Raw genomic sequence first — 27763 nt, forward strand, 5'->3', positions numbered from 1 at the left:
GGACAATACTTTTGCACACTACAGATGACATTTAGTCTTATGATAGTGCCATTCCAAAGTGAATTAAAATCACAGACATACCATTCATAGGATTTTACACTTTAGAATGAAATTTATCTCATTACACCTGTCCAACTCCCTGAGCTCTCTACTTGATTCCATTCCTTTAGTTGTTTCTTGAATAAAAATATTTGTCCACTTCCTCCCCAAAAACTGAAATGGATTCTGCTTTTTGCAGTGTTTGTGATAGTACTTTAGCTATTATAATATTCTTCAAAAGTCAAATACAAACTTTCCAGACCCCTCTCCTTTTTGGCAATAACTTTAAGGCCTTTAGTTTCAAAATAACTGACTAGTAATAATAAATTTACCTGATTTTGCGTAAATAAGTCTTAACATTCAAAATACTTCTGCTTGATGTCTCGAGTAGCTATTGTCTGCATGGACTTTACTAAGGCCTTTGACAAGATCCTGCATGATAGACTAGTTAGAAAGGTTAGGTCGCATTGTATCTAGGGAGAGAGAGCCAATTAGATACAAAATCAGCTTGATGGTAGAAGACAAGGTCATGGTGGCGGGTTGCTTTTTGGAGGAGGCCTGTGACAGCAGTGTGCTGCAAGGATCAGTCTGGGTCCACGGTGGCCTGTCATTTATATCTATGATTTGGATAAGAATATATGAATTATAGTTAGTGAGTTTGCAGATGACACCAAAATTGGTGGTAAAGTGGAAAGTGAAGAATGTTATGTAACAGTACGAAGAGATCTTGATCAGGCAGGCCAATAGGCTGAGGGGTGGCAGATGGAGTTTAATTAAGATGAATGAGAGGGATTGCATTTTGGGAAGGCAAACCTCGGCAGGATTAGTGCAGTTAATGGTAGGGCCCTGGTGAGTGTTGTTAAATCGAAGGATCCAGGGGTGCAGGTTTCATAGTGGTGTCGTATGTAAACAAGATGGTGAAGAAAGCATTTAGCATGCTTGCCTTCATTGGTTAGAGCATTGACTATGGGAGTTGGAACATCATGTGGCAGTTTTACAAGATATTGGTGAAGTCATTTTTAGAATACTGCATAAAATTCTGGACACCCTGCTATAGGAAGGATGTTGTTGAACTTGAAAGGGTGCAGAAAAATATTTAAAAGGATGTTGCCAGGAGTGGAGATTTGACTTCTAAGGAGAGGCTGGATAGGCTGGGCCTTTTTCCATGGAGAGTTGTGGGGTGGCCTTATGGAAGTTTATAAAATCGTGATGGATAGAGATAAAGTGAATAGTCTTTTTTTCCAAGGGTTGGGGAGTCCAAAACTAGAGGGCATAGGTTTAAGGTAAGAGGGGAAAGATTTAAAAGGGACCTGAAGGGCAACATTTACACACACTGGTGGTGTAAGGAGCAACCTTTTGATGCAGATGATGGAATGAACTGCCGGAGGAGGTGGTGAAGGCTAGAACAATAACAACATTTAAAAGGCATCTGGATGGGTACATGAATAGGAAGGGATTAGAGGGATATGGACCAAATGCTGACAAATGGGACTAGATGAATTTAGGATATCTGGTCAGCATGGATGAGTTGGACTGAAGGTTCTGTTTCTGTGCTGTACATTTCTACGACTCTGTATATGGTATGAGCTGCCAGGGGAAGTGGTAAAGGCAGGTACAATTAGAACATTTAAAAAACATTTGGACAGCTATATGAATAGGAAATGTTTAGAGGGATATTGTCCAAAAGCAGGCAAATGGGACTAGTTAAGTTTGAGATACTTGGTCGACATGGACAAGTGTGGGCTAAAGAGTCCGTTTCCATGCTGTATGACTCTATGACACTATGACTCTTTAATCCTTTCTGTTATATTTAAAATAACCCCTGTTTCTTCTCAGCTGTTCTGTTAGCAAAAGTTTCTAATCATTACAGTCATCAGTAGTAGCTGTCCCTAAAGTCCTTCTATTTGAAGATTACATTTGTTCAAGATCACTAGTTTCTGTGGTAGATCTTTAGGTGACTGAGCAGACTAATTCTCAACCTGTGCATGTGGCTGAGTACCATAACAGTGAATAATGATTGTCACAGTAAATTTCTTCTGTAACGTTTCTGATCATTAATATCTAAGTTAAACTAAGGCAATCAATATTCTAACTGCTGTCCAAGCAATGATTTGTAATGGTTTAGTTTATCATTACGTTTAGGTTTTATTGTCACATATACTTAAGTATGGGAGTACAGAAATACAGTACAAAGTGTACATTGTTGCTACGCACGGCGCCATCTTAGGTACAAAGTATCTAGGTATAAAAACATAGTTTCAGAAGTAGAAGAATAAAGAAATAAAGTTTAAAAAATGAAACATTATGTCTTTTACTAAGCCATGGGCCTGCAGATGCTCCAAGCTGGGCTTTCTCTAAGAGGGCTCACTCTTCCCTGCACTGGTCATGCTTTCACCTGCATTGGGCTAAGACTCACCAATGCTCACTAGCTGCTTTTGCAGACTGCTGTTGCTGACTTCCATCAAGCATGCCAGACTTCGCTGCCACTCGCAAGGCTTCGGATCAGACGGCCACTTCGTTTCCACTCCATCGCTGACCATTGCTGCTGCTATCCTTTGCTGGTGGCCACCATTTCTCTGCTGCTGCCATCTGGGCTCAGGCTGAGCCCCAGCCACTACTATGTTCTGTTGCCATGTCTGCCACCTCGCTACAGAGTCCAGCTCTGGTACCACTCTGGACATCGATGAAACTGCAATGCTGCCAACTGCGACTTGCTGTGTTGTGGTGGCTGTCAAAATCCCCCAACTGCTGCCATCGCTGCCTCCACGACCAAGCTCTAAACACTAAAGAAATAGAAGAAAGAAATAAAAAGAAGCAAGAAAAGAAGAAGAAAGAAACCAGGTTGGAGCAGACGAGCTATAGTGAGGGTTCCTATTCCACCACCATCTTGCTCAAAAGTGGTTAGTTGTGGCAGAATATTGCCACATTGCAGTTGTATTGTACTCCTATATTAATAAAATCTTTGCCACATACTATTATATATGCAGCTTCAGTGACTTCTAATTTTAAAATTGTGGTCTCAAACCCCAGAATTAGTTTCCTTCTCTTTTTCTTATAGTCCTTTACTGCGTTATGTTGTTTTATAATTCTGTTTTTTATTGTCAATTTTGGTAGTGTTTCTATATCGAACTGTAAATCTGTAATGTGTAATATAATCTAAAAATCAACATCAGGGGACAATATTATTCACATCTTCTTTAATCATTTGACTACTTCTTACCTTTTTAGTCAATTTTCACATGTAATTTGTCCAAGATGGCGGAGGAGTAGGTTGCACCAGCCAAAGCTCCTCCGTGCTATGTTTATTTCTCATTTTCTTTTCTTTTTTTCCCTTTTTTTGGTGTTATTCACCTCCTCTGTGGCAGGTCTCAGCCTGGTCTTGCGGTGGCTCTCAGGCTCGTGGCGGGTCTCTGCCAGGTCTCTCAGCAGTGTATTGGCCCAGTCTTTTGGCAGCTCATGATGGCATCTCATTCTGGTCTCTTGGCGGCTCTCGGCCCAGTCTCTCGGTGGCTGGTGGTAAGTCTCGGCTCAGTGTGCGAATGGGTCCTGCCTGGGCAAGTTTCTGAGGCACCACATGAGATTGGAGAGGTGGCAGCTTCATCAGCAGTGGTGGTGTCTGTGAAAGCAGCATCAAAACAGACAGCTGAGGTCTCCTGGAGAGCAAGATAAGTGGAGGACTCATCAAAGACTTGAATTTTTAAAGTTTGTGAGAAGATTTGTAGCTCGGGTGCTCGTTGTTGTGGTTCTGTTCGCCGAGCTAGGAATTTGTGTTGGTATGTGGCGCTTAGGCGGTTGGCACAGGATTCCCATTTCCTGGCTTGTCTTAGCATCTCTCAAAGGTGTTCAAAGTCTAGGATGTCACCTAGACAGGGAGCGAACCGTCTGCAACACAAATTCCCAGCTCGGTGAACAGAACCACAACAACTTGAATTTTTAATTTAGAGTCATAGAGATGTACAGCATGGAAACAGACCCTTTGGTTCAATTTATCCATACCGACCAGATATCCTAAATTAATCTAATCCCATTTGCCAGCATGTGGCCCATCTCCCTCTAAACTCTTCCTATTCATGTATCCATCCAGATGCCTTTTAAATGTTGTAATTGTACCAGCCTCCACCACTTCTCCTGGCAGCTCATTCCATACATGCACCACCCTCTACATGAAAAAGTTGGCCCTTAGGTCCCTCTCACATGTTTCTCCGCTATCCTGAACCTATGCCTTCTAATTCTGGACTCCCCACCCCAGGGACAATAGACAATTGGTGCAGGAGTAAGCCATTCTGCCCTTCGAGCCTGCACCGCCATTCAATATGATCATGGCTGATCATCCTTAATCAGTATCCTCTTCCTGCCTTATCTCCATAACCCTTGATTCCACTATCCTTGAGAGCTCTATCCAACTCTTTCTGAAATTAATCCAGAGATTGGGCCTCCACTGCCCTCTGGGGCAGAGCATTCGACACAGCCACCACTCTCTGGATGAAGAAGTTTCTCCTCCTCTCTGTCCTAAATGGTCTGCCCCGTATTTTTAAGCTGTGTCCTCTTGTTTGATACTCACCCATCAGCGGAAACATGTTTCCTGCCTCCATAGTGTCCAATCCTTTAATAATCTTATATGTCTCAATCAGATCCCCTCTCAGTCTTCTAAACTCAAGGGTATACAAGCCCAGTCGCTCCAGTCTTCCAGCGTAAGGTAGTCCCGCCATTCCTGGAATTGACCTCGTGAACCTACGCTGCACTCCCTCAATAGCCAGAATGTCTTTCCTCAAATTTGGAGACCAGAACTGCACACAGTGTGGTCTCACCAGGGCCCTGTACAGCTGCAGAAGAACCTCTTTGCTTCTATACTCAATCCCTCTTGTTATGAAGGCCAGCATGCTATTAGCCTTCTTCACCACCTGCTGTACCTGCATGCTTACCTTCATTGACTGGTGTACAAGAACACCCATATCTCTTTGTACTGCCTCTTTACCTAAATTGATTCCATTTAGGTAGTAATCTGCCTTCCTGTTCTTGCCACCAAAGTCGATAACCATACATTTATCCACATTAAACTGCATCTGCTATGCCCCCATCTGATCACTCACCTAACCTGTCCAGGTCACCCTGTAATCTCCTAACATCCTCCTCACATTTCACCCTGCCACCCAGCTTAGTATCATCAGCAAATTTGTTAATGTTATTACTAGTACCATCTTCTATATCATTAATATATATTGTAAAAAGCTGCGGTCCCAGCACTGATCCCTGCGGTACCCCACTGGTCACTGCCTGCCATTCCGAAATGGAGCCGTTTATCACTATTGTTTGTTTCCTGTCAGCCAACCAACTTTCAATCCAAGTTAGTACTTTGCCGCCAATACCATACGCCATAATTTTGCTCACTAACCTCCTATGTGGGACTTTATCAAAAGCTTTCTGAAAGTCCAGGTACACTACATCTACTGGATCTCCCTCATCCATCTTCAGAGTTACATCCTCATAAAATTCCAGAACATTAGTCAAGCATGATTTCCCCTTCATAAATCCATGCTGACTCTGACCTATCCTGTTACTACTATCCAGATGTGTCATAATTTCATCCTTTATAATCGGCTCCAGCATCTTTCTCACCACTGAGGTCAGACTAATTGGTCTATACTTTCCTGCTTTCTCTCTCCCACTTTTCTTAAAAAGTGGTATAACATTAGCCACCCTCCAATCTGCTGGAACTGATCCCGAATCTATCAAACTCTGGAAAATAATCACTAACGCATCCACGATTTCTCGAGCCATCTCCTTCAGTACCCTGGGATGTAGACCATCAAGCCCTGGGGACTTATCAACCTTCAGATCTAACAGTCTCTCCAATACCAATTCCTGGCAAATATAAATTCCCTTCAGTTCAGGTCCTTCAGCCACTGTTACCTCAGGGAGATTGCTTGTGTCTTCCCCAGTGAACACAGATCTGAAGTACCAATTCAATTCTTCTGCCATTTCTTTGTTCCCTGTAATATATTCCCCTGTTTCTGTCTTCAAGGGCCCAATTTTAGTCTTAACCATTTTTTTGCCTTTCACATACCTAAAAAAGCTTTTACTATCCTCCTTTATATTTTTAGCCAGTTTACCTTCATAACTCATTTTTTCTCTGCGTATTTCCTTCTTAGTAATCCTCTGCTGTCCTTTAAAAGCTTCCCAGTCCTCCGTCTATTTATCCTATTCATGCGTCTCATGATTTTATAAACCTCTATATGGTCACCCTCAGCCTCTGGCGCTCCACGGAAAACAGCCCCAGCATATTCACTCTCTCCCTATAGCTCAAGCCCTCCTTTATTTTCCTAGTTTACATTAAGAAAGACTTGAATGTTAACTATTTCCTTATTCTTTTATTTTTCTCTTTATTCTATGAAGTATGCTTAACTTTTTAACTGTGTTTCTCTTACTACTTGCTATGTAACTATGTTTTTCTGTATCTAGGTACCTAAGATGGCACCTTGTGTGACAACATTGTGCACTTTTCACTGTACTTCTATACTTCTGACAATAAAATCTAAATCTAAATTCCTTTTAAAATTGGGGTCTTCATTTTATCCACAACTTCCTATGTGGCAACTTACCAATCACCTTCACAAGATCCATCAATGAGTTATTGAGGGAATAAGTGATACAGTGAAAGGAAATGCCAGCAAAGAACTTTCATGAATTTGTCAGGAATAATTGGCCTTTTATAAATTTGTTGACTAGCTTTAATTAACAGTGCTTTTCATAAGCACATAAGGCTGAATGGCCAATTACTCTTCATCAAACCTGTCCACCATAGGGCTGATGACCATCCTTGGCCTCCTACATTGCCACAGTGAATCAGACCGCAAGTTGGAGGAACAGCACTACATTTTCCATCTGGGCAGTCTATAACCCGGAGAACGCAACATTGAGTTCTCCTCCAATTTCAAATAACCTCCCTTCCCATCACCCAACTCCCTTCCTAGCCCCTCTCCCTCCATTCCATTAATCTCATTGACCCTTCCTTCTAGCCACCAACCGGATTTATTCCTTCCAGTGACCAACTAGGTCGTACCCTCAACCTGTGTTCATCTATCCCCACCTTACCACCTAACCCCCCATCCCCTTTATCTGCAGCTCCCCTTACACACAACCCCCCTCCTGGAGAAGGGTCATATCCGAAACATTGACTTCCCCACCTCCTGATGTTGCCTGACTTGTGTTCTTCTAGCCTCCTGCTTGTCTACCTTGGATTCCAGGATCTGCAGGTTTTTTTTTGTCTCTAATTAATATTCCTAAAGCCAGTCCATCACTTACAAAGCACAAGTCACAAGTACTGCCATCTTGCCAGGATAAGTGAACCTCTGATAACGTTCAAAATCTCAAAGCCATTCAGAATAAAGTAGCTTCTTGATTGACAGCACCTCCACAAACTTAAGGATTCATTCCTTCCACCACAAGTCTGGCGTATGTACCATCTACAAGATATACTACAACAATTTGTGAAGGCTGTTTCACCTGTACCTTACGAACCCAAGGCCTTCACTACTGAGAAAGATACTGAGAGCTCTGATACAATTTTACCAAATCTGAGCTGAACTCCTTCCCAAGCTAAGGTATACTACTAAGAATTAGACACTGTACTCCATTTGTGGTCTAGCCAGGGTTTAGTATAACCATTACAAAACTTCTTCACTATGATATTCTGTTCTTTGGTTATAAATACCAACAGTCCCTTAGCTTTTTTTTGTACCTTCTAGATGTGAAAACTCTTTTCACAGTTTGTGCTCAAGAACCCAAGTCTCTTTTGATTGACACTGTTAGCTTTTCACCATTTAAAGAAAATCATTCATCTACCATTTTTGATCCAAAACAAATGACATCACACTGGCCTTCATTAAATAAATCTTCCACAACTTCTCCACTCTCTTATCTCGCCAACAAATTTATGATTTTATTGTCTTGTTATTAATTACTGTACTGCTCTGTGTACCAATAGGAAAACAAAGATATAACTTTTGATTATGTTGTCATTAATAAATAAACTGAATCATTGAGTCTTCTGTACAGATATTTCTAGATCATTCATAACTTTCTTTCAGTTCAAATCCATTAACACTGCTCTTAAATCTTCTGTCACCTGTGCAACTGTTCAACTGGATCAGTAATTTGTCTTCAGTCTCATGAGCTTCTAATTCAAGTGGCAGTCTTTTAATATGTAACTTAATTGAATGCCTTATTATAATCTTAATAAATTACAATTGCTGACATGCTCCTGTTTAGTCCATTAGTTATTTTCTCAAAAAAACTCATAAATTTGACAGATACAATCTACTCATTACACATGCATGTTAATTTGAAATACTGATTTATTTCTTATTGTGACAACTAGAAATTTTACAGAAAACCATCTAATAGTAACATTGTATTGAGCATTCATGTAATTTTCACCAAAAGCCTCACATGGATGTGCACAAAAGAGTAACAACTAATAGTGTAATGATTAGAACAAGTCAACATGGATTTAGTAAAGGGAGGTCATGCCTGACAAACCTGTTGGAATTTTTTGAAGAGGTAACAAGTAGGTTAGACCAGGGAAACCCAGTGGATGTGGTCTATCTGGACTTTCAAAAGGCCTTTGATAAGGTGCCACACGGGAGGCTGCTGAGCAAGGTGAGGGCCCATGGTGTTCGAGGTGAGCTGCTGGGATGGATTGAGGATTGGCTGTCTAACAGAAGGCAGAGAGTTGGGATAAAAGGTTCTTTTTCAGAATGGCAGCCGGTGACGAGCGGTGTCCCGCAGGGTTCGGTGCTGGGGCCACAGCTGTTCGCATTATATATTAATGATTTGGATGAGGGAACCGGGGGCATTCTAGCGAAGTTTGCCGATGATACGAAGTTAGGTGGACAGGCAGGTGGTACTGAGGAAGTGGGGGGGAGGCTACAGAAGGATCTAGACAGGTTGGGAGAGTGGTCCAGGAAATGGCTGATGGAATTTAACGTGAGCAAGTGCGAGGTCTTGCACTTTGGCAAAAAGAATAAAAGCATGGACTACTTTCTAAATGGTGGGAAAATTAATAAAGCCAAAGCACAAAGGGACCTGGGAGTGCTAGTCGAGGATTCTCTGAAGGTAAACATGCAGGTTGAGTCTGTGATTAAGAAAGCGAATGCAATGTTGTCTCTTATCTCAAGAGGGTTGGAATATAAAAGCAGAGATGTACTATTAAGACTTTATAAAGCTCTGGTTAGGCCCCATTTGGGGTACTGTGTCCAGTTTTGGTCCCCACACCTCAGGAAGGACATAGTGGCACTGGAACGTGTCCAGCGGAGATTCACACGGATGATCCCTGGAATGACAGGTCTAGCATATGAGGAACGGCTGACGATACTGGGATTGTATTCGTTGGAGTTTAGAAGATTAAGGGGAGACTTAATAGAGACGTACAAAATAATACATGGCTTGGAAAAGGTGGATGCTAGGAAATTGTTTCCGTTAGACGAGGAGACTAGGACCCGTGGACACAGCCTTAGAATTAGAGGGGGTCATTTCAGAACAGAAATGCGGAGACATTTCTTCAGCCAGAGAGTGGTGGGCCTGTGGAATTCATTGCCACGGAGTGCAGTGGAAGCCGGGACGCTAAATGTCTTCAAGGCCGAGATTGATAGATTCTTGTTGTCTAGAGGAATTAAGGGCTACGGGGAGAACGCTGGTAAGTGGAGCTGAAATGCGCATCAGCCATGATTGAATGGCGGAGTGGACTCGATGGGCCGAATAGCCTTACTTCCACTCCTATGTCTTATGGTCTTATAATAGTATGCACAGTCTCATAGCAGAGAAAATATATTCAAGTATAAGCCCAAATAAGGTGTGGAATCTGTATTTTTTTTTAACCTTTTTTTTTAAAATTCATTTTTGGGACATCGTTGTCACTGACAAGGTCTTTGGTCTTGAGAAGGTGCTAAACTGCCTTTTATAACTCTTCAATCCATGTTGCATCCATGTATTACGCTAATAAGGATGTTGTGCAAGAAACAATCGTGGACAAGTGAGATAGTTAAAATGGCATATGACTAAAGGGGACCTTGCAGTTGATGATATTCCAATGCATCTGCTGTCCTTATTCTGGGTAGTATAGATATATAAAAGGGAAGGGAGTAACAAAAACTAATGTGGGTACTTTAGAGGATGAGGCTGGGAAATTAGTAGTGTTAAGCATAGAAATAGAGAGACATATCAATATTTTGCCTCAGTTTTCATGGTAGAGAACACTAGTGTCATCCCAATAGTAACAGATAATGCAGAGATTATAGAAAGGGAGGAACTTGGACCAATCATCATTAGGGAAAAAGTACTGAGCAAATTACTGTGATTGAAGACAAACAATGAGCGGCACGGTGGCACAGTGGTTAGCACTGCTGCCTCACAGCGCCAGAGACCCGGGTTCAATTCTCGCCTCAGGCGACTGACTGTGTGGAGTTTGCACGTTCTCCCCGTGTCTGCGTGGGTTTCCTCCGGTTTCCTTCCACAGTCCAAAGATGTGCAGGTCAGGTGAATTGGCCATGCTAAATTGCCCGTAGTGTTAGGTAAGGGGTAAATGTAGGGGTATGGGTGGGTTGTGCTTCAGCGGGGCGGTGTGGACTTGTTGGCCCGAAGGGCCTGTTTCCACACTGTAAGTAATCTATCTAATCTAAAAAAAAGTAATCTAGTCTAATCTAAACAAGTCTCCAGGGACTAATGGCCTACATCCTATGACTTTAAAGGAAATGGCAGGAGAGATGCATTGGAGACAGTTCAGAGGAGGTTTACTAGATTTACTTCGGAGATGATGGATTTGTCTTATGAAGAGATTGGACAGTTTAGGCTCATTCTGTCTAGAGTTTAGAAGAATGAGATGAGATCTCATTGAGGTTTATAAGTTGCTGAAGGGGTTTAGCAAAGTAGACACAGAGAGGATGTTTCCTCAAGGGACAATCTAGAATGAGAGGTCATAGTTTAGTATAAACATAGGAGATTTGAAACAGAGATGAGAAATTACTTCCCTCAAAAGGTCATGGGGTTCTATGGGGTTCACAAACCCAAAGTGCGGTGAATGCCAGGACTTTGAGTAAATTTAAGGAGGGGATAGACAGCTTTTTAATTAGTAATGGTCTGAAAGGTTATGGAGAACAAGCAGGAAAGTGGAGTTGCGCCTGAGTTAACATCAGCCATGATCGTACTCAATAGTGAAGCAGGCTTGAGGGGCTTAATTGCTGACTTTTGCTCCTACTTCATATATTCTTATGCTGACCTTTGGTCCTTTTTCCTCGGAAAAAAGCTACAGGGCACTGATACTGAGATATTGTTAGCAGTATCTGCATTTACGTTGGTAGACTGCACTCTCCAGAGTCCCAGGAATAAGTTCAGGTTGTTGGATTGTAAGCAGTTATGCTTTAAACTGTACATTTGCTTCAAGGTAAAGGGTTTCTCGACAATCTTGCCTGGATATCAGACCCTTGTGATGCCACATGTTGGGCTTTAAGAGGATAAGAGTTCGAAGATACCTCTAAAAACTCTAAAATACAGTTAGTCTGTGAAGGATATAACTGGAGAAGAGCGAAGAGTCTAAAAGTCTGTATGGTTCACTGTGCTGAAAAGTGGGAGGAAGCTTGTGTGTGGATTGGAAAAACAAAATTTGACAGATTAACGCAGAGCTGAAAAATGTGCCTTCCTTGTTCTAGAACATGGGGAACATGGCTTACTGTGAAAAACAGTTCTGAAATGAAATGTTAATAGTCGAGAAGGGAAAAGAGCAAAAGTAAATCCTTGGAAGCCAAGCATAATTTTGAACCAGTTCCAGAAGAATTGACTATCTGCTTACAAGACAGTATTAAATATATTAATGGTGTGTTTTTTTTTCAGTTGTGCTAAAAATTAAAAAAGGAGGACTTTATTTGTAGTTTAAATTAGGAGTTGTTTACAAAGAGATTTAAGGTTTTTGTGTTTTGGGACTTTTCCTTTAACTAAGACTGAAAAGAAGGGAGTTGTAAGACCTGTTCTGAAGTCAGTGGTACTTTTAGACTTTGGTTACAGTAAATGTCTTAAATCGTGAAATCTTGTCCTGTTGTTTTTGTTTTAGCTCTTGACTGGAATTTTTAATTTTTAAAAAGATACTTATTACTCTGTACAAGGATTGTGGTGCAATGTCACTAAGTGACATAGGAAAATGAATGGATTCTCACTTGTTGGAGATGGTCACACTTGGGTAGTGTGAATGTAGCTTGCCAAATATCAGCTAAAGCCTGAATATAGACCAGGTCCTGCTACATGTGTGAATGGACTACTTCACTGTTTGATGACTTGTAAATAAAACTAAACGCTATACAATTGTCATCAATTATCCCCACTCCTGACTTCAGCACTCTCCCCACACCCTTGTCAAATACTTTGTGCCCAAATGAGAGACCTGGCATCAGGAAGGAGGGGTATGAACTGCTAAAATCCTTTTCTCCAATTCCTCTCTCTTCCTTCTCTTGTGATTTTTTTGTCTCTGAGTTTCTCCATTTCTTACACCAACATACCTCACCCCCCCCCCCCCCCCAATCACACTTACACATACCCGAGTCCAGGGATCCAACAGTGATCCTTAGTGAAATTCCTGAAGCACCAATTGTGCTGCTAGTAGGTCAGACATGCCTGTTTCAACAGGCAAGATTTCCCCCACTAGGATACCATTTTCCTGAGAAGATCCAGCAATGGTAGTTGAGTATCTAAGATGCACTTGAAATGCTTGGATTTCTCCCACAGAATCAGAAGATTTCCAATTAGTTCTCAAACTAGTGGATGGGATCTAAATGAGAACATTGAATTTCCTCCAATCTGGTGGCAGAATCAAAGGCATTGATATGTAACTTTGTGATACATCTGTCTCACATTATTTAATGTACTAAAATTTAATACTCAATGAAGTTCATGATGCAGCAAATACCATATATTATCCACTGGACTATGAGAGAACTTTTTTATAAGATTGTTACATTTTCTGTTTTCACCATCGATAATTTCTGGCGTTTCATAGCAACAACTTCCTTTGTTTAAGAGGATAAGTTCAAATATTTATTCTGATTATAATTACTTTACTACAACTGCGGTCCTATGTTGCAGCGTTGTACTTGCAAAGTTATTTGTGTTTCATTGCAGTATGCTCTATTTTGTACATAGATTAAGTCTTGATTTAGCTGAGTTACTTCATTTTTGACTGAAAATTAGCATAGATTTTGAGAATTAGAATATAGTGTGTTTTCCCTCGAACAGGCCAATATTTATATTAGATTTAGATTAGATTAGATTTCTTACAGTGTGGAAACAGACCCTTCGGCCCAACAAGTCCACACCGACCCTCCAAAGAGCAACCCACACAGACCCCTACATTTACCCCTTCACCTAACGCTACGGGCAATTTAGCATGGCCCATTCACCTAACCTGCACATCTTTGGACTGTGGGAGGAAACCAGAGCACCTGGAGGAAAGCCACACAGACACTGGGAGAATGTGCAAACTCCATACAGACAGTCACCCAAGGCTGGAATTGAACCTGGGTCTCTGGTGCTGTGAGGCAGCAGTGCTAACCACTGTGCCGCCCCCCCCCCCCCCAATATCTTTTTATTATACATTGAGGAGCCCTTACCGTCTGTTTATTTTTTAATATCGTTTGTTGTTGATGATCATACTTAATTGTCCCTTTTTCTTGAATTATTCATTATTGGTTTCTAAAATGTTCCCAATATTTTGGACAACCATTAATCTTTGTAGCATTGCATGCCTTTTCTTTCAATTTGATGTTGTCTTTCATTTCCTTAGTTAGCCACAATCATTCATCCTTCTTGTAGAGCCTTTCCTTCTCAGTGGAATATGTCATTGAGAATGTATGAAATATACCCATAAATGTTTGTCACTGCTTCGTTACCACTTTACCTTCAAACTTTTATTCCCAGTCTGTATAAGACAACTCTGTGTTCATATCTTTATGTTTGCCTTTAAGTTTAAGACACTAATTTCAAAACCAAGCTTCTCACTCTCAAATTGAATGTAAAGTTCTCTTATGCAATTCTCACTCTTGACTATGGGATTCTGTTCTTTGAGACCTCTCATTAATTCTGACTTATTATAGATTACCAGTCTTAAAACAAACTGCTTCTTAATTGATTCCAGGATGTATTGCTCTAAAAGACTGCTCTAAATATACTCTACGAACTCATCCTCAAGGGTACATTTGCCAATTTGATTTGTCCAATCTATGTGAAGACAAAAATCACACACCGATGTGGTGTATCTTTCTTAGAAGCGCCAATTTCTTTTCAATTGTACTGTGCCCCACAGTGCAGCTATGAGACTTACAATTTATTTCTACTCCTGATCTTTTTCTTTCAGTGTTTCTAATTTCCACCAAAATGGATTCTGCATCTTGATCTTACAAGCCTAGGCAATCACTGTGCTAATTTCACCTTTTTATTAACAGAACTACCCTATCTTCTTTTCTTTCTATTTTATTGAAAAGTCAAATAATCCTAAATATTGTGCTCCTTGACTTGATCATATTGCGACCATGCCTTGCAATGGCTGTCAGTTTATACTCATTTATTTACTTTTCTAATATCAATTAGTCTTGTTATGAATGCCATCCACATTCATATAGAATGCTTGGAATGCTGTCTTGTTACCATATTTCCTTACTCTGATCCTATTTGCTAGCAATCCTCCATTTGTACGGTCTAATGCAGAGTACACTGCCTGAAACATTAAAGCCCACCAGTTCATCTAAGTAAGTCTTTGAAGGTGATAACTGCTCTTTTCAGAGCAAATTTTATATTGAAAACCTTCAAACAACTTTTTCAAAATAACTTATTTAAAAAGATAAAAACTGGAAGGGCTCAAGTGAGTACTGAGAGAAAGTCAAAGTGACCGAAGTCCAGGTAAGTAAAAAAAATCTGAGGTAAACAAATGGAGCATTAGTTTGAATAAAAGAATCAAGGGAAAAAGTAGATAGTCTTAAGATGAACATGAAAGATGAACATGTATTGCAACACCTACGTTTACAGGAAATAAACTAGAGAATTTTAGAAATAGTTAGATTTAATGTAGGGGTAGAATCATTCTAATTGCATGGGAGACCAAAATTCAGATTCCCAAAGTCAGACTGAATTCTCAGAATCATTTGAGGATACAGCTTTCCCAACAGTAATAGTCAGGAACCTCTTGCATGCTAAAGAATGCAAAATATGTGTCACTACACAGCCCACTAGATTTAAATCAATGGATACAAACGTGCTCGATAAAAATAAAACATGTCCAGTTGGTTCTGATCTAATACAATATTTCCATTCTCGTGCAATCTCACGTTATAAGAAAATTGCACGATAGCCACACCTTTTAAACTAAGGGGGCCGGTATCGTATTATAGCCAACGCAGCTAAGGAAAGTTTGTCTTCCACAAATAATGATCTAAATTCTTCAAATGTGTTACAGCTAATTTGTTATAAAACACGTATTATAACAGAACAAACTGTATTCACAAACCCACCAAGATACGATTTCTTTATGGAAGCTTTAGTAAATATTACACTTCTTCAGTGGTATGAGTCCTTCATAATTAATGCATTTCTTTGTTTAAACTTTTCAATACAAGGGATACAGATTGCCCAGCTCATGAGAATTTGTATCATAACTGCCCTTGGTAAGACATTGCTATTGTCTACTGTGAACGGTATATGGGATGTAGACTATTTGGTCCATCCAGCTCAGGTGAAGTCTAATTGATAACTGGTTTTACAAGGTTTTAGTTCTGACTACTGCCAACATTGTAAGGGATGTATACTGTATAGCCTATTTATCTGCCCAAGTGAGGCAACCACACTAGCTAACAACAAATCTGACAGGCCGTCATAAGGGGCTCAAAAAGAAAAGGACTCAATGGAAAAGTCATAAATAAAGATAGGAATGTCGAGCAAAGAATTAAACATAAAGGGCATGGCTGTTAAGGGTGCCAAACGAATTCTGGGAAATGGAGTTAAGCAACTTCTTTTAGGCCATGTCCTGAAAAATGGGACTGGTGTAGATTAGAGCAGTCTTTTGTCAGTGCAGACTCTATTGGCCAAAGGACCTCTTCTGTCCTCATGATTGTATGCTTCTAGTTGGAAGGCAGAGGAGATCGTCACTACGATAGGGGAAAAGGGCACAAGGTAAAGGTGGAAGCTACATATTGAGTGTGGGAAACTAATTGGGGTAATGAGGTGCACTAATGAGAGTAAAGGAGCATGTGAATTGATTAAGGAGTTGGCAAAGTCTAAGAATGTCCTGGGAACTGGATGGCTGTGATCTGAGGAAGGGAAATCAAAATTTAGGCTATAATTACAGGAGGAATAAGAAGATAGGAGAAGGCCATCGATAATGATGGGGAGAATTGAGGGTGAGCAAATCGAAAGAAACAGTTCCACAAACAATCTCCCTTCAGTTGGGTCAACATAGTCCCTTTCTAAAAATACACAGTAGAAATAGGAGGGATCTAAGATCTGTTTGCACAAATCCCTGTACAAATCAAATATCCAAATGTGTTTAAAATGAATCAGAAATCAAAACAAAGAACTGCATGAGCATACAATGAAGGACTGTACATTGAGATGAAGCACTTAGTGCAGTACAAAGATTAACAGACTCTACCCGTTCTCAATGACATTCCAATCATCCCATCCCAACATTTGTGGTGATGATGGACAATTGATCCCAGTGAAGTCATGCAGGAGCATTCATTGGCTCAAGTGTCTGAAACTCTGGAGATTGGTATGAAGTAATTATGCATGCTGCTGATTGTAAAGTTAGATGGGCTATGCCACCAGGGATAATGAAGTGTCTGAGTGAGCTAAATGTCACATGGATGGAATGCATTTTAATTCTCAAGGCTTCAAATTCCTTGCACATGACAAAGAGGGCAAGCAGTCATGCAGGATAGGCGTCACCATGTTCAGATAGTCGCAAGGCAGGCGTTTGCGTAAAATGAGACAATCTGACAAGGTTCCAAAGGTTGTATTGACTATGGCGAGTTTTTCAAAGAAAATCAAACATCTCTGTCCCACTATTTGTTCACAGATCCATACTGCAGTGTAAAATATTTGATTAGTGTAGGACTGTACATTGAGATGAAGCACTTTGTGCAGTACAAAGATTAACAGACTATACCCATTCTCAATGACATTCCAATCATCCCATCCCAACATTTGTGGTGATGATGGACAATTGATCCCAGTGAAGTCATGCAGGAGCCTTCATCCTCCATTTCCCAGAATTCGTTTGGCACCCTTAACAGCCGTGCAGTAGAATTACTGGTTTTGTTGGGTCAATGAAGGAAGAGAAGGAAGAACGTCCAGCTCCAACAGCAACAGAGAACAGAAACTCAGAGGGATCCAAGCTGCACTTGAAAGAGGGGCTGCCAGAGTTTATAGCATTGTTAAGTATTGTATTGTGAAATGGTCTGCAGAAAGCACTGTGGCTTTCTGAAGATAAGTGTATGCTAAATCTGGAGACATTTTTGCATGATTAGGAAGTCTGTCATATACATTTGTTCCCTTCTGCAGGAGGATCTGCTACACCTGTGGTGCTGAAAATTTCAGTAAAATTGAACATCCCCACCAATTTCTATTTACTACAACTGGAACTTGTGTGCTACTGCAAATTAGCCACCACAAGTAGACTCCTGAGTTCACAGCTGCCCTGCTGAGGAAAGTACATCTTTTTGCGGTTCACCATAGACCCAGAGAGCAAAGCTCTCGATCGGTTAGATTTATCTCCATTACTAGGTTCCCTCCTGGGTGATCAACTGCATAAGTGGATTAGAGCTTAGAGCATCCTGGCATTTTTTTCAGATCCTGACAGGAAGATGTTTCACTCACCCAGTGTCCAACTTGTTTATGACCACAAGCATCAATTTGGGAGAAGAGTGCCTGCTCTCCAGACAACTATCTTTGATTTTCTTAGACAAAACCTAGATGCCATGAATGTTTGATCACCTGCAAAAGTTCTACAACTGGCTTGATAAAGGGGTACTCCCATTTTGCATAGCTAATGCTGTCAGTGCCTAACTCCCTGGATTGTTGAACAGCAGTACCCTCCCTGCTCATAAATCCATCAAGACCTTCATTGAACATCACAGAAATGAGCTTCTGTTGCTGAACTGCTCAAGAGGAGAATCCAGTACTCACTGGCCCGTGTCTCCAGGACGCATGCAGCTGAGGTCTATGATGGAGTTGAAAAATGTATTGCTGGAAAAGCGCAGCAGCACATTTTTCAGCTCTGATCTCCAGCATCTGCAGTTCTCACTTTCTCCTAGTCTATGATGGAGTGACAACTTTGGAAAGGGGGAGATTGATTGATTAGTGTTGTGCCTCTTTATATGGGAAAGAAACGTAGATGAATGGAGATGTTGAGGGAGTGAAGTTGAGGTTGCTGCTTCTGAATAAACCAGGGCAGTTGTGGGAGGTAGTATACAGACCCATGTAGAGATCATAACTTTTCAGTTGGGTAAAGAACTGTTTGAAAACTAAGGACTCTGGAAAAGATTACTGAAATTTTCAAAAGCAAGCTATAAGCAGTCATTGTAAGTACTATTAGCTGTTTACACTGATGTTTGCTCAAATAGTAGGTCGTTTTATTGCAGATCTGTATAAAATGAAATTCAGCTGGCAATGAGTAGCTTGTGATTTGTGACCAATTGTTAATGACAACTTTTGCTTGCCAACAACTATGTGATTGGCTCCCAAGTATTCTTTTCTCAGCAGTATAAAATGCCGAAGGACTGAGCTAATTCATTTTCTCTCATCTGTTGCAGTAAGCTGCTGCTTTTAAGTAATGGGTGAGAAACTTTAAGTTGTGGACCAATTGCTCAATGCCTCCTTTAAGAAAATGGAAGTATAATACCTGGATAAATAAGATCATGGTACAGCAAGTCATGAAAGGCAAAAAGATCATCTCAGCCAACTCTATGGACAGAGACCACTGAATATTCTTCCCAGATTTCCTTCCATCCATAACATCGATGTGTTTTTGTCTGTGCCTTGGTATGGGTGTGTAGGTTATGATGATGCTGCTCCTTTAACAAGGTTAGGTTGTCCTTGTTTTTTTTCCCCAAAGAGGGCGTAAACACATATTACAATATGTCTGGTTTGGATGGGTTTTAGGGCTAATTTGATTATAGCTAACAGATACTGCCTCAGGCAAAAATCTTGCAAATTTAAAAAAAAACTTGTACAATGACAGGGGAGGGGCCAGTGCTCCCAGCTTAGCTTTTCTCTGGCTTGGTTTGGGTTTTAGCAGTCTGGCTGTTCAGAGCAAGTAGTCAGTCAGCTTTTGAGGCTATTGGTCAAAGAAACAGCTATGTGGAAGAAGGTGTTCCATGCTGAATCTCCCTGATATCTCTCTGTCCTGTAAGACCCTGTGTTTGATTTTACCTTTTTTGCCAAGGAGTGTTTATGGGGATTGTTACAGGAATTTGGAACAGCATCATTAAATTGGGATAATCTCTTGGCTTTTTGGAAAGGTTGTTATTCCATTTTCTGTTCTCTTGTGTTTGTGTTTCATTTGTAATCTTGCAAATAAATTCTGTTTTTTTTAACCTAAGTGGTTGGGCCAGCTGCATTACTGCTGGAATATCCACTCTACGTCTGCTGAAAACTACTAGCAAAGTTAGGGTCTGGCTATTTTCTTGTAATGCTTTGGGGGAGGGGGGGGGGTGGTGGTGTCTGGCCTGGTCCATAACAAGTTGGAATTTATAAATGTGTGAGAAATTTAACTGCTAGAATTATGCATTGGTAGTTCATAGTTGTTTATCTGTATCTAGAATCAATTTATTTGTAATAAATAACAATTCTTTTAAGCACAGGAACCTATGGAACCAGGTCCATATTTTCTGTTAATCTGAATTTAAAAGACAGGTGAATTGTGAAATTTTGATGAAATCTTTAACTTTGTGGCATCTTCTGGAATAGTGAAACTTGATTTACAGTGTGCTATGCAAGTGAGAGCTTGACACTAGAGAGAATTAAATGTTGGCTAGATTTGAGACTGAATGACTTGTACTAATGTGAACACTCTGAGCCTGGACCCAACTGTAATTCAGAGGAATTCCTGCCCTAAGGGGAGTGTTTGATTTCTAATATAGAATTTATACTCTGTTATTTGGCAGTCAACAAAAGTTATTTTGTTAGCTTTGCTGTAAGGGCCTCCTACTCAGTTTCTGGGTAGAGCATCAGGATGGAGTTACGCTGGAATGCATCAGGATTGTGCACACATTCAGCAAACATCAGTGAGCAAAGGTCATTCATTTATTGAAGACATGTAGATGGCCAACAGAATGTGAGCAATTCTTCATATCCACACATCTAGATAAAGATTGTGCTTTCCCCAGCATAATGTTCCTTCAGCAGAGAATGGCATCCTCAATGTTCCAGACACAGCTTCACAGGATGTGAATCTGAGTACTGTGATCAGTAGTCTTCAAATTTGGTTCTGTTATTCCTATAACCAGTCAGAAGCATTAATAATTTGATACACACTGTACTAATATAGTGTGCAGTGTACTTTTATAAACAAACTTCATTCCATGTAACGTTGATACCCATGCACCCAAACTACGAAGGTAATGAAACAACAGAACTGGGTTCAGTTCAAGTTGAAGCCGCTTGAGCAGGAGGAGAGAATGAAAAAGCTAGTAATGAAAGTTCAAAGGAAAGAAAGAAAAAGGCAGAAAAAGATAAGGAAAGAGAAATGGCTGTGGAAATGAGAAAACTAGAATTTTTGATTTTATTATAAGTGCAGAAGAAGCATGTAAAGTAGGTAAGAGATTTAAAGGGTTTTTATCTAAAGAGAAGGTAATTCCTTTTTCTTTTGAAGGAAGCATCCAAGCTCATAGCAATATTACAGGATATGGGCATAATCAGACTTTCTTGCTGAAAAAGGATTTCATTTTGTGGAGAATGATTTGGCAGGAGTGAAAGCCAAAGCTGTGTCAATAATCATGGGAATTCCAGTTGAGATTAAGGAGACAGGTTGCAGGAATAGGTCTCAGGTATTTTTCCATCGTGTGGTGACCAGAACAATTGCTGAACAAAGTCCAGCGTTACAGCTCTCAGTAATAGCACAAGCAGATATTAGGATAGATGAACCTCTGTTTAAAAATAAGGATACTTCAAAAGAGGTGCAAGACATGTCTTTGTTAGTTGAGGCTCAGGATGCAGATCCAGAGTGAAGTAAGCTAGCCTACACAGCTAACACTGAAGCCAAGGCTGAAGAGATACTAGAATGTTATAACATTATAAATAGAGTTTTGAGGAATTAGAGGCATCCTTACAGAGTTCAGGATGAAGGATGGTTGATTGTTCATCAAACACTGACACTGCACAGATAGCTCTCCAGTAAGGAGATGTTGCAAGTAGCACATAAAGCTCTAATGGCAGAGCTTAAAGGAATATGGAAAATGCAGCATCAATAACAGGTTTTTCACAAACATGTGAACAAAAACAGGCCACTTGGCCCTTGGAGTCTGCTGATGTGATTTCAAACTCGATTCTATACTCCTGTTTATTCCCCAAGAATCTTTTGTCTCTTGATAATCAAGAATCTATGTAACTCTGCCTTACAAGTATCTAAAGATTCTGCACCTGCTGCCTTTTGAGGAAGTGAATTACATGGGACTGATCTAGATTTTATTGCCACATGTACTCGAATACAGGAATATGGAATTACAGTGGAAGGTGTACAAAGTTGCCATACTCTGATGCCATCATAGTAAACAAAGACAGGATTAAAAACAGAAGCAGAAATAAGAAAAACCACCAAAAGAAAAGGAAATACCTAGATCACACTCCCACCAACATCAGAAGGCCTACTACCAGAAAAACAAAACTACAAAGTCCATTCTTCAGTCTACAAAAACTCAGGTGCCTCAAGTCCACACATGCTGCTGCAACTGAAATACCATTGCCTCTGCCATCAGGTAGCTGGGCCCAGCCATTTCCTGGAGCTGCAAAGCTAATGTCTTTATTTTAAAATTCTTCCATGGCTTCACTTCTCTTCTCTCTACCCATTCACAAACTCCGCCCTCATCGTCTTGGAAGCCCGCACCGCCCTCTTACCCAAAATTCACGAACCTGACTGCCCTGGTCAACCCATTGTCTCTGCCTCCGTCTGCCCCACCGAACTTATTCTACACCTTGACACCGCCCTGTCCCCCTTGGTCCAGGAACTCCTCACATATATTCGGGAACCACCCCCACCCTCCACTTCCTCCATGACTTTCGTTTCCCCGTTTCCCCCAATACCTCATCTTCACCATGGACATCCAGTTCCTGTATATGTCCACCTGCCATGGCAAAGGCCTCCAGGCCCTCCGTTTCTTCCTCTCCCACCGACACACTCATTCGATTGGCTGAACTAGTCCTTACCCTCAGCAGCTTCTCCTTCAAATTCTCCCACTTCCTTCAGACCAAAGGGGTAGCCATGGGCACCAGCTATGCTTGCCTCTTCATTGGATACGTGGAACAGTCCATCTTCCATAGTTACACTGGCACTATTCCCCACCTTCTCGTCCACTACATTTATGACTGTATGGGTGCATCCTCGTGTTTCCCACGAGCAGGTTGAACAGTTAATCAACTACATGAACAACCTCCACCCTGATCTCAAGTTCACCTGGACCAACTCTGACACCTCCCTCCCCTTCCTGGACCTGTCTGTCTCAATTTCCAGCAACCAACTCAACACTGACATCTACTTCAAACTCACCAATTCCTCCAGCTACTTGGACTACACCTCTGCCCACCCCACCACCCTGTAAAAACAATATCCTTTACTGCTAAATCCTCTGCCTCCACAGTATCTGCTCCCAGGAGGAACAATTCTACTCCATAACATCCCAGATGGCCTCCGACTTCAAAGGCGGTAATTTCCCCTCCCACGTGGTCAACAATGCCCACCCGTGCATCTTCTCCACTTCTCGCACCTCTGCCCTTGAACCCCACCCCTCCATTCGCAACAAGGAACGAACCCCCCTCCACTTTCCACCCCACCGATCTCCGGATACAGTGCATCATCCTCAACCATTTTGGCAACCTACAATCAGATCCTACTACCAGAGATATATTTCTGTCTCCACCCCTACCAGCATTCCACAGAGACTATTCCTCTGTGATTCCCTCATTTGGTCCACGCCACCCCGACCCTCCACTCCTGGCACCTTCCCTTGCCACCACGAGAGGTGTAAAATGTGTGTCCCCATCTTCCCCCTCACCTCCATCCAAGGCATCAAACAATCCTTCCACATTTGGCAGAGATTTTCCTGCAGACCCAAACACCTCAACTACAGTGTCCATTGCTCTTGATGTCGTCTCTTCTACATTGGGGGCTCAGGACGCCAACTTGCGGAACGTTTCAGAGAACATCTCTGGAACATGTGTACAAACCACCCCCACCCCCCCTGTGACCGACCAATTCGACTCATCCTCCCACTCCGCCAAAAACATGCAAGTCCTGGTCCACCTCCACCACCAAATCATAGCCACCCAATGCCTGGAGGAAGAACACCTTGGGACTGCCTTGGAACCGTCCAACCACAAGGCATCAATGTCGATTTCACAAGTTTCCTCATCTCCCCTCCCTAAACTTCATCCCAGATCCAACCCTCCAACTTGGCACTGGCCTCTTGAACTGTCCTGCCTGTCCATTTTCCTTCCTACCTATCCACGCCACCCTCCGCTCTGACCTATCACCATCACTCCCCACCTGCGTCTACCTATCGCCTTCAAAGCTACCTTGCACCCAGCCCCACCCCCCTCCTAGTTATCCTTCAGCCCTCTTAACCCTCCACCCGCCCCATGCACACACACACACACACACACACACATTCCTGATGAAGGACTTATGCCTGAAATGTCAACTCTTCTCCTCAGACGCTGATTGACCTGCTGTGCTTTTCCAGTGCCACACTTTTCAGATCTGATCTCCAGATTTTGGGTCCTCACTTTCTCCTTCACTTCTCTCTACCTCTAATAACCTCCAACCCTAAAATCCTCAAATATCTGTACTCCTCTAATTCTAGCCACTTGTGTATTCTCCATTTTAATCCCACTACCATTGGGAACCTTCCTTTGGATGTTTCAAATTCTAACCCATAGAATTCTCTCCCTAAAATTTTTCCTCCTTTAAAACATACTGCATTTATTTCTGGTCTCTCTGCTATATTGTTAAACTTGAAAGGATTCAGAGAAGATTTACGTAGGTCTTGAAACTACGTTGTTTCAGTCCAACCTGCAGGTTAGCACTTTTCCTCAGTAAGTGGCTGCTTCTGGTTGGGCCTGGGATTCAGTGTGAATAATCTGCAGTTCTGGAAGATAAGTGGGTAGGCCCAGTGTGGCCCTGGGTACTGATCATGGCATATGGCGCTCCAGAGGGTCTTGTTCTGTGTCCAGTCAGTCCTCAATTTTGGGTATTATGATGTTGGTTAGGGCGTTGGGTCCACCCCATGGAGTTGGGTCGCTGATCAACGTCTGGGTTGGGCCTTCGAGAAGCAAGTAAGTGATTAGTCACTTTGTTGTGGTCCCAGTTTCAGTGTCAGCAGTTAGGCACTCAGGGAGGTCCTGGTCTTCATTGGATCAGATCCAGTCAGGCTGTTGGTTGTTTCCGGAGATTGAAAGATCGCAAGCCCTGTAAGTAGATTTACGAGAGCGTTGTTGGTAATTCTGACAGTTGAGATTTATAAGAGTGGATTGATGCAAAGAACAGAAGAATCTGCAGGTCCAAGGTAGAAGTATGGTCGACATTGCAAATAGGTGATCTATGGTGGCCATCCCAGGTCTGAGTTAAGCTGCTAAACCAACTAGATATTGAATATTGCATAAGTCAAAGCCAAAAATCTCTTGTGAGAAAGAGAAAATCTTAAAAGGTGCAGTAAATCCGGCTGAAAATGAATCATTTTTAAAAATGGCAGCTCCCATCAGGCATCACTGCAGTATGCAGAAACCCCAATGTAGGGCTGGAAACAAAACTAAAAGGACTATGGGTGAAGACTCAGACATTTCAGGAGCAGAGCATAAGGAAACCACTTAGCAATACTTTTAAAGGTGATGATCATTAGATAATTTAAAGAAGAATAGGATTCTGTTCTAACACAGAAATGTTTTTGGGAGACAAAAAGAAAAGATTGGGACTCTTAGTGAGGCTCCAAAGTATGGAAAAACCTCAGTTACTGCCATAAAGCTTGCGAAAAACCTCCAGTACAGCTGCAAAGTGCAGAAAGATATATTATTCAAATCCGGAGGCTGTGGCATCAGAAACAGCATTGTCAAGAAGGTTTAGTTTCAGAAATAGGCTACATGGACACAAAATTGGATATTCTGGAGAAAACAACTCTTGAGGTGTGGAATAGCTTCTGAATTAGGTGTTAAGATAGAAGCTGAACTAATAAATACACTTTGTACACAATTGAGAATATTGCACATAATGTTGTTACCTTCCAAGAAATTAACAGCATTAAATTCAGAGAGGGATTGAAAAAAAGGAAGACTTTAGCAAAGCAGGAAAAGAATCTAAATACTTCCATTGGTCAATGGTATGCTGTATACTAAATGGGATAGTAATGCAAGTTGCGAGACATTTCTACTACTGTAGCAACATACGAAAGCAGAAGACCTACAAAGAGATCAGAGATGGGAACTGTGGATGATCTAGTGATGCCAGATAGATTTGAGATTGCAAGCTAAAGTGCAGAAGTATCAGTTTACTACGTTACTGTATACGGTTAGACTCAGCCCACAACATCCTTGACGAAACTACTAGCGATTTTGAATCCATTCTCAAGTAATTTGATACTTATTTTAGCCCAAAATGGAACCTCATGATTGATCAGAAGAAAGTTAATCAAAGTTCCAGAAGCAAGAAAGTCATTAGACTAATTCCAAGGAACGCAGGGGGTCATGGTTCCAGAACACTAAAAGAAGAGCTCATAAAAGATTGAACCAATGTAAGCACCAGTTATGAGAAACTAGCAGTTTTTTTTTATATTTGAAAAATGAATTAACTTTAGAGCAAAGGTTTCAGAATTCGACACAGGTCAAGGTCAGGACTCTGACCATTATCTAAGGAAACACTGAGGCTTCATACAAATTGGTCAATTGGATAGGCCCAAAATGATGATGTTATCCTCCGAAAAATGTTTTAAGATGATAAAAAAGCAGGAAAGAAATAAAACCCCATATTAAGACATTCATTTTGCAGAGCAATGCAATATGATAAACAAGTGCCCAGTCGAGGGACCCAAGTACCTCAGCCTGAAAGTTCCGGACACTGAAAGCATTACTGCAAGTTTTGGAATATAGCAACACTACAGAAGCAGCTTTAAAGAGGGAATTCCTCAAAAAGGAAAAGTACTTGGACATGACGAAATCCAGGAAATTGAAGATGAGGATCAGCATGGCCATCCAACATTTTTAGCTTAAGTCAGAGAATGCCCACAGAGGCTCTGGAGAGTCACACTGCAAGTTAAAGGCTTCAACAGAGAAACTAAATTAGATATCAGTGCAGCTGTGTAAATTTTGAGGCCGATTACTGTGATTTACATCGATCAGATGTTCATCCAGCTAGCATCAGACTGCAAGGTCATTCTCTGTCACAGTTAGCTACAAGTTGTGAGAAATCAAAGAGATTTTTCTATGTCTTGAGAACTAAGCCAGATCTATTTTAAGTTTGAATACATGTACTTTTAAAAAGATTGGAAGCGGCCTAAATATTACAAGAAGAAAATGGTAAGGAATTTTGTCCAGAATTCACATAACCTTTTAATGGTTTAGGAAAGCTCAAGCAAGAATATTGCACTGCATTACAAGGATGCCATGCCAAATGATTTATATATATTTTCTAATTATATTTTCTAGTCAATATATTTTGAATGTTTATACCTCTTAAAAGCTTCTGTCATAAGAGCCACGGTGTTGGATATAGTATATTGTCATAGATAAAGAATTATGACATGGGCAGGAAACAGTGAGTGGAGACCAGGGGTTCCTTTACAGGCTGGTGATCTGTGATCAGTGTGGGTCCGCAGGTATAAATGCAACATTTTATAATATATATTAACTTGGTGGAAGGAAATGAATATACTGTAGCCAAATTTGCAGACAACACAAAAATAGATGGAAAAGCAGGTTGTGTGAAGGATACAAACAGTTTAGAGACATGTTGATAGTTTAAGTAAGTGGGCATGAAGTTGGAAGCTGGAGAATAATGTGGGAAAATATGAAGTCGTCCATTTTGGCAGGGGGGGAGAAAAGAACCAAATTTATTTAATTGGAGAAAAACTGCAACACAATGGGACTTGGGGTACTAGTTAATAAAACTCCGAAAGCTAGCACAGAGGTGCAACAAGTAATCAGAGATCTAATAGAATGTTGGCCCTTATTTCAAGGGTGTTGGAATGCAAGAGTAGGGAAGTCTTACTGCAATTGTACAAAGTGTTGGAATATCATATCTGGAGTACTGTGAACAGTTTTGGTTCCCTTATTTAAGGAAAGATACCATGTACTGGATGCAGTTCAGAAAAAAGTCTTTTCCCTCGGAGATGGGATTTCAAGACCAGGAAGCATTCTTTTTTTAGGTCAGAGAAGAGAAACTTAAAAAAGATGATGGGCCATATTTTTACACAGAGCGTGGTTCACGTGTGGAACGAAC

At 41.1% G+C, this 27763-nt stretch overlaps 1 protein-coding gene across 15 annotated transcripts in view; it reads left to right on the forward strand.

Annotated features, from left to right (window-relative positions):
- The window catches only part of magi2a (membrane associated guanylate kinase, WW and PDZ domain containing 2a), a 685460-nt gene that overhangs the window by 21065 nt on the left and 636632 nt on the right, over positions 1-27763 (forward strand). Inside the window, exon 2 of one of the 15 annotated variants that reach the window (XM_072562639.1) lies at positions 3405-3555. The exons of the other annotated variants lie outside the window; for them this stretch is intronic. Within the exon in view, the coding sequence (XP_072418740.1) occupies positions 3405-3555 (151 nt within the window). The remainder of the gene's footprint in view (positions 1-3404; positions 3556-27763) is intronic. 15 annotated transcript variants of the gene reach the window in all.

This window comes from Chiloscyllium punctatum, chromosome 44, assembly GCF_047496795.1.
Source record: "Chiloscyllium punctatum isolate Juve2018m chromosome 44, sChiPun1.3, whole genome shotgun sequence".
Taxonomy (NCBI): Eukaryota; Metazoa; Chordata; class Chondrichthyes; order Orectolobiformes; family Hemiscylliidae; genus Chiloscyllium; species Chiloscyllium punctatum.